At 31.9% G+C, this 8219-nt stretch overlaps 1 protein-coding gene across 1 annotated transcript; it reads left to right on the top strand.

The window, feature by feature from the left end:
* Positions 1-1683: 1683 nt before the first annotated feature.
* Positions 1684-2952, top strand: LOC116128587 (very-long-chain 3-oxoacyl-CoA reductase 1-like). Its single transcript, XM_031414338.1, has 3 exons — positions 1684-2297; positions 2401-2470; positions 2562-2952. Exons 1-3 carry the CDS (start codon positions 1684-1686, stop codon positions 2808-2810), a joined length of 933 nt encoding a protein of 310 aa, XP_031270198.1. The 3' UTR covers positions 2811-2952.
* Positions 2953-8219: the final 5267 nt, after the last annotated feature.

Genomic DNA, 8219 nt, shown 5'->3' with positions numbered 1-8219 from the left:
TTTTAATCACAAGAAACGATGAAGAGGGAATCAAAGGTTTGAAGGTGCATCTCAATAGGCATTTTCGAATAAAAGATCTTGGTAAACCAAAATACTTTCTAGGGATTGAAATTGCCAGATCTCAAGCAGACATTTCCTTAAGTCAACAAAAGTATGTTCTTGAACTTATATCAGACTCTGGGTTAGCATCACGTAAACCAAACGTTATTCCAGTCAAGCAGAATATCAAGCTTACTACTCAAGAATATGATAAAGGGACGTTATCCTCAGAAATAGATCTGCCACTACAAGATCCTTCACATTATCAAAGACTTGTTGGGCAACTAATTTATCTTACCATTTCACGTCCTGATATCAGCTATGCTGTCCATATTCTCAGTCAATTTATGCATGGGCCAAAACAATCACACATGGATGCAGCAATGAAGGAACTCAAATACTTAAAAGGATGTCCTGGCTTAGGACTTCTTTTACCTAGAGATAGAAACTTAAACATCACATCATATTGTGACTTTGATTGGGCCACATGCCCCATGAAAAGGAAATCTCTCACTGGGTTCTATATAAAAGTCGAAGGTCCACTAATCTCCTGGAAGACAAAGAAACAATCAACAGCATCTCTCTCATCAACAGAGGCTGAATATAGAGCAATGGCTAAAACGACATGTGAGATCATCTGGATCCTTGGGTTACTAGGAGATTTGGAGGTACATATTAAGACACCTATTCATTTATACTTCGATAACAAAGTTGTAAATGATATTGCAGTAAATCCAGTGTTCCATGAAAGAACAAAGCACATAGAGATTGATTGTCATTTCATTAGAGGAAAAATTCAAGAAGGAATAATCAAGACTCTACATATCCGCACTTCAGAATAACCAGCAGATGTCTTCACAAAACCATTGTGCAGCAGACAACACTCTTATCTTCTTCACAAGCCTGGAGTTTATGACATCTACAAATCACAAGCTTGAGGGGGAGTGATGGAATATGATTATTACAGAGTGTTGTGATCCATGCTTAATTGAAGGCAAAAACTATTATGGCTTGATTCATGGTTTGATTGAAGGAATTACAATTATTGATTTCATGTAATTACATTGATTATATTTTATTGTATTTTCATATTTTACACTTGTAAACTTGTATAAATTAGACACATTACAATACTGAAATATACAAAAGAGAAATATTCTTTCATCTTCTTCCTTTATCTTTTAGGCACTCGGTCATCTTTGTTCCTCTGCCTCTCTTGCCTATCATTCTTTGCCATATTCTGACAGTTTTGGGTACTTAGCAAAAGACATTTAAAGTTTTGAATTGATAATAGTTTTTGTTCTTTAAAGTTGAGATCAAATGTCTTTATAATACTAAATTATTGTGAGTATTCTTAATTTCCTCGTTAATGGAAACCAACATTTGAATCACCTGTTTGTGTGTTATGTTATTTGTACTTCTTTAGTTCTTTATATATCTTATTGACTATAAAGCCGTTTATTGTTTATAATTTCAATTTTTTTGCTAGTTTCGATCCACACAACAATTGTATGATAAATGATGACAGGGTGTGCTTAAACTTTTTAATTTTTAATTAAAAGCAAATTAAAGGGGCAAACGGTTCATTATACAGTATAAATAGTTGAAGAAGTTGAGCAGTCTCGCTCATCAGAGTTTTAAAAAATGGAAGTAGAGTTTATTCTTACAGTAGTTTATATTCTAGGCTTCTTCTCTCTTTGTAATCTCATTTGGAGTTTAATCCGGGGGATATGGGTCTTATTCTTGAGACCGGCGAAAAATCTCAAGAAATATGGATCATGGGCTGTCGTCACTGGCTGCACCGAGGGTTTGGGCAAAGCTATAGCCTTTGAATTAGCCTCAAAGGGTCTTAACATTCTGTTGGTTGGCCGCAATCCTAAAAAACTAGAAGCTATCTCAACTGAGATACGCCAAAGGTATAAGTTGATTGAAACCAAAGATGTGGTAATCGACTTCCAGGTTCACAGTGGCAAGGAGATTGGTAAGTTGATAGAGGAAGGTATTGAAGGGCTAGACATTGGTATTTTAATAAATGTAGCTGGGGAGAATTACCCCACTGCAAGGTACTTTCATGAAGTTGATCAAGAGTTGATGCAGAGTCTCATAAAGGTAAATATAGATTCAGTAACCTGGATGACCAGGTCGGTTCTTCCTATTATGATCAGTAAAAGGAAAGGAGCAATAGTCAACATAGGCTCTGGTTCCTCAGCTATCATTCCTTCATCTCCTTTATTTACTCTCTACGCTTCTACCAAGTGGTGAGTTTCACTACTTTTGTACACACATTATGTATTGTTCTTAATTAAGGCAAAGACATTAGTTGTTAAGCAGTACTGTTTTTTGTTTTTCTTAATTGTGCAGTTACATGGATCAACTATCAAGATCTCTATATGTTGAATACAAAAAATACGGGATTGATGTTCAAGTTCAGGTGCCATTCTTTTGCTGTCAGTTCTCCCAATTACAATAATTATAGTGAACCAATTAGCCTTAAATCTTTTCTGACCTGATTGATATTGCAGGTGCCAGGTTATTGTGTAACAAAAATGACGCTGAGAATGGCAGCGATAAAGGAACCATCTTTGTTTATTCCAATGCCAGAAGACTTTGCACGAGCTTCGGTTCGTATGGTTGGCTACGAACCAAGGTGTTCTCCTTACTGGGCTCACGCCCTTCTATGGGGTGTGTCTATATATGTCCCAGACACCGTCCTCGACACCTTTCGTCTTGCTGAAGGCATCCGCAGGAGATCACAAGGAAAAACTGATTAATCTTGTTTCTCCATCTGTTGATTATCTTAATATGTTTGTATATTGACCATCTTATTTAGCTTCTGAATAAATATATCCTCAAAACATATGTTTGTTTTAAGAAGCGTTGAGTATTCAAACGGTTTGTGAATCTGCCCATCAAGTTTCGAGGGTTGTAAATTGTAATACGTTTTAATAATTAAATCCGTGATAAGAGTATTTTACTTTAGAGATTGTGTTGCAGCTTTCAGGATTTTATAAATATACGTGCATGTGTTTTGGAACGGTGTTTTGTTAAATAAAAGATAAAGTGGTTTTTGATACAGCAATGTTACACTTACACAATTTTTTTACATCATTTTTATTATATTATGATGTAACATATGATATAGTCATATAATTTATATTATAATATTAAAAATTAAAAATAATTAAAAATTTGTGTGATTGTGACATATACCACATCATAATGTAATAAAATTTGTGTAAAAGATTGATGTAAATGTAGCATATTGATTATTTTAATAAATTATTATTTACTTTTATAAAAAATATATATCAAATCAGGATGTCACATGGTTATTGGTTAGTCATAATTATTGCTACTCACCACAGCCTGAATTTATCCTCATGTAAAACCTGTGGTGGATTTAGGATTTTTGTCTGGAAGAGCCTCATGGCTTCGCCATTGTTTATCAAATAATTAGTAAAAATTTTTAAAAAATTACCAAACCTTAAGCAACAGAAGTAATATAATATCAATAATTTGAAAGAAAAAAATACAACAACAAAATACTTTACCACTTGAATAAATCTATGAGAAGCAAAACCTTGAGCAAATTATGTTGAAAATAACATTCAATTCACGAGGAAACACAGAAAAATTTTTACGTGAAAAAACCTCTTCAATTAAAGAGAGCAAAAGACCATGGGAATCTAACGATCTACTTAAATCCAATATAATTAAAAGAGTTTACAACAATTACAATCCACCAAAATGTTCTACACAAATTTCTTATTTCTCCTTTTTATTTTTATTTTTTTTTTCTTTCAAAGATTATAATATAAATTTTCATGACTTTGATCAGGTCTAGCCTAAGATAAAGTCAACCAAAACTTAAATTAAGTCAATATTGCCTTGACTTATAATATGACTTAATAAGAAAAGGGGAAATTTTCTTAGTATAAACATAGATAATAACTCAAACTTCTTTAATAATTTTGAGCAGCTAAATGGTGACGTTTGAAATATAGGAAAGTGATGGGTGAAGGGTGAAGAATAACGTTCAGTAAAATATAGTTAAAGTTTAATTTGGGAAAGCGAGAACATTCTTAAACATAAAACACAAAACAAACTTACATGATTCATGCTTTTTTCCATCAAAAGAATAAAAATCCTCCAAAAAATAAGCATGATTCAATCCTAAATAAACTAAAATGAAATGAGTAATATACATAACTGAAATTGAGAAAACAGAAAACGAAGCTAATTGTTGCACCTTGATGAGTGAAAGCTTCAACAATTTCAGTCTTCAAAAGTTTTAAGAAAAAATAACATAGAGAAAGTGAAAGAGAGAATGAGAGAATAAAGAATTTTTGGGATAAAATCATAAAAAAAAAATGCACATAAAAAAGAGTAAAGAGAGTTTTTAACTTTTAATATAATGTAAGCGTGAAATATATATATTAATAACAAGTATTTTATGAGTTTGGATATATCTATAATATTTTTCATTCTTTTAAAATACGAAGATGAGCTTATATGTATATATATATTAATAGAATTTTTTATAAGCCTATATAAATAATTTTTTTTTTAAATGTGAGGGATCCGCCCTGTGTAAAACTAACCATCTTAATCTTATTAATTGGCAATAAATGTGTTTGTTAAAATAAAAGTAATACTAGCCTTACAAAGAGTCAAATCTAACCCTTGAAATTCATGATTGCCTCTTTCTCTCTCTCTTTTTCCCTTCTTTTAATTGCTAGATTTGACTCTTTGTATAGCTTTTTGTATGCCTCTTTGTAAGGCTAGTATTACTCTAAAATAATATAATATGCACAAATGACAGTGTTTAAAAAAAATGGACTCAATACATATAAATTAATGGTTGAATTTTATGATAACTAGTAAAACATAATTTTATATAGCTTGAGAAAGATTTATTTGGGGTACTACAATATTTTTGACGGTGGGATACCAAAGGAGTTTGGCAATTTGGTGAATTTGGTTTACATGGATCTCACAAGTTGTGGTTTAGATGGTCCAATTCCTCATGAGTTTGGGAACTTAAAGTTGCTTGGCACTCTTTCTCTTGTATAAAAATCTTCATTCAGGTTCAATACCGAAACAGCTTGGCGACTCGACAAATTTTGTTAGTCTTGATCTCTCCCAGAATGAACTCACTGGAGAAATCCCATATTCGTTCATCAATCTCAAGCTTTTGAGCCTCTTCATGAACAATTTTACTGCTGTGATACCTCAGACCCTCGGCAGAAATAAGGAGCTTCAATCCCTTTATTTATCTTTCAATAAGCTCACTGGTACAATTCCTCTTGAGTTGGGGAATCTTACAAACTTGAGAGAGATTCATTAATTTGGGTCACTACAATATTTTTGAAGGTGGGATACCAAGGAGATAAATCTAGAAAGCTGTGGTTTATAAGATGGCCTAATTCCTCATGAGCTTGGGAACTTGAAGCTGCTTGAATCTCTCTACTTAGGTAACAATAACTTTTTCATAAACCTTCTAAGATATATGTGTTTGAGTGAATGGGAAGGCCAAATACCATGGTTTAATGCCATTTACAAAGGCATATCCATTAAGGTGAATTTTACAAATCCAACTTAGCTTGTATAAATTCATTAAGCCACAAGAATTTCAAATTACTAACGGAAGTACTTACTCTCACACCGACCAAATACATACTAAACTCAATGGAAATTTGGTAAGCGTATAATCACATTGGAGGGAATTTAATAGAAACTAAAACTTGCGCCTCTACCAACAATTATAGTTTTTGGCCTAGTTGTAAACATTTGATTTTGAAGTGTGGTATTATAACTTGGACAAGAATATAAATCCTTTATAAACCATGCACTTTGCAAGGGATTGTTGGCCAGTAAGCTACCGTCTTATTGTGGGCGGAGGCAAAGGGGTCGAATTATCTCAAATTGTGAGTATAAGGTAGTAGGGGTATTCAAAAGAACCGGTTGGAACCGGAACCGCCAGATACCCAGGGTTTGGTTCCGGTTCCTACGTGGAACCGGTCGTCAACGGGTAGGTTCCGATTCCAAATTTTTGGAACCGTTATTATGCGGTTCTGGTTTCGGTTCCTATAGTTAAGAACTAGAACCGGAACCAGGAACCGAGATTAATATAAAATAAAATTAAAAAGTAAGGGGGTTAAGAAAAACTTTCGTAGAAAAAGTAATGTGAATACATTTATATTTATATTTCATAACATTTAAAGTAAGTTGGTTTGACTTTTGAGAATCTACCTTTACAAAGTAATGGAGTTTGTAATTTTGAATTTATAATTTGTAATTTTATTTTTATTAACAAGTGCCAGGTAGGGGGGTATTTATAAGTTTTTAAGGGTGGGTTTTTTTTGCCATTTTAAAAACTTTTGGGGGGTCATTGGAATTTTATAGGGTACCAGAACCGGAACCAGAACCATTGTTACAGGTTTCGATTCTGGGTACCTAGGAACTGGAATCGTCAGTTCTGGTTCTGGTTTCAAATTTCAAGGAACCGTCAGTTCTGGTTCCTTTAAAAAATGCAGGATACCCATAACTGAACACCCTTATAAGATAGTATCTTGCTAATTGGTATGGTCAGGGGTGGACCCAGCCCCCTTTGAGGGTAGGCCTCAAATTTAAAAAAAAAAAAAAAAAAAACAATTTAATTCTTTAGGATCTCTCTTTATGCTTTAGGATTCTACCTATCTTATTAATTTGACATTTATGTCCTCTTACTTTCGACTAATTTAGTTCATATAATATATCACATAAATCACTATTAAATGTGATTTTTAATTCTATGACCTAACATTATTTCATTTGTATTTACCTTTCTATTTTTCATCCCTCTACCTAATTAATTACTTAATATACGTCAATTCTCTCTATTAGTAAAAGATTCTATGTTGTAACTTATACCCATTTTTAATAGAAATAAAAGTTAATAATTTATATAATTATAAACTAATAATCTACTTAATAATTATCATTATTTTCCTTGATTTTAATAAATTTCGAATGATTATGTTACACTCTTTTCACAAATCTATCATCTAATTAATGACAATAACATGACATAATTAAACTAAATAATCATATTATAATTCAATTCGAGTTATTCATTGAACTTTGACCATGACAATCTAGTGTTAAGAGCAAGCATAATTGTTTACTATTTAATTTTTTAAAGAACTTAATCATATAAAACATTACTTTAAAAGTGCATACAACTCAACTCATTTTTCCATTCGGCCCTTGCTTCTTCCCTTCTAATTTCATACATCAATAACATCAAGAGAAGAATTTGATTTGAAAGCAAATTAGGTCAAGATTTAGGGTTTAGGATTTAGGGTTTAAGTTAGGGTTTTTTGCTCTCTTCACATTGAAGATGTTTTTCCACGTAAAATTTTTCTTATGTTTCCTTTAAATTGGATGTTATTTTCAACACATTTGCTCAAAGTTTTGCTTCTTATAGAATTATTTAAGTAGAAAAGTATTATGTTATTATATTTTTTCTTTTCAGCTTCTTGATATTGTATTATTTCCTTTGTTCAAGGTTTAATGGTTTTTTAAAAGTTTTCACTAGTTTATTGGCAAACAATGGCAGAGCTGCGGAGGCCCCCATTAGATAAAAACTCTAGGTCCGCCACTAGCTATGGTGGAGGCTAAAATGTAAATTTATGATAACCGTTTGATTATATTTGTTGGAATATAAAGTCGCGAAGAATTACTACCTTAAAAAAAGAATTTTAAAACTCTTTTTCTAAGTAATATATTATGGTATGCGATATATCTCGTTTCAAATACTTTGAAGAAGATAATTGTTATTTAGTGAAACCTCGAAAAGAATTATTAAACTCTATTGTCATATATTATTGTATACCAATAATATTAGGTTAATTCATAAATGGGCAGTTAGAACCTATATAAGCATGTAAGACCTATTTTATGAGTTGACCAATAATAAACTATCACGTTAAAGATTGTGAGAAAAAGTTACGAGACTAGATTGTTAACCTAATATTAGTATATGAGTAATGTTACAGTTATCGAAGGGTGTACACTGAATTTGTACACCGAATGACGTAGCTAAATCCTGACCGTTTATTTATTATAAGTTAATATTAATCAATAGTTAGGATTTTGTTATGTTATTCAGTTTACGAATTTGATGTATAACTTTCGAT

The sequence above is a fragment of the Pistacia vera genome, unplaced genomic scaffold, assembly GCF_008641045.1.
Source record: "Pistacia vera cultivar Batoury unplaced genomic scaffold, PisVer_v2 Contig1055, whole genome shotgun sequence".
NCBI classification, from domain to species: domain Eukaryota; kingdom Viridiplantae; phylum Streptophyta; class Magnoliopsida; order Sapindales; family Anacardiaceae; genus Pistacia; species Pistacia vera.
This window is presented reverse-complemented; position numbering and strand designations above follow the sequence as displayed.

What these genes read in the sequence shown, in the direction of transcription:
- LOC116128587 (XM_031414338.1), top strand. Translation starts at nt 1,684, where the DNA reads ATGGAAGTAGAGTTTATTCTTACAGTAGTTTATATTCTAGGCTTCTTC. An exon ending in CTCTACGCTTCTACCAAGTG is followed by an intron (nt 2,298 to 2,400) that starts GTGAGTTTCACT and finishes TTAATTGTGCAG; the next exon opens with TTACATGGATCAACTATCAA. An exon ending in GGATTGATGTTCAAGTTCAG is followed by an intron (nt 2,471 to 2,561) that starts GTGCCATTCTTT and finishes TTGATATTGCAG; the next exon opens with GTGCCAGGTTATTGTGTAAC.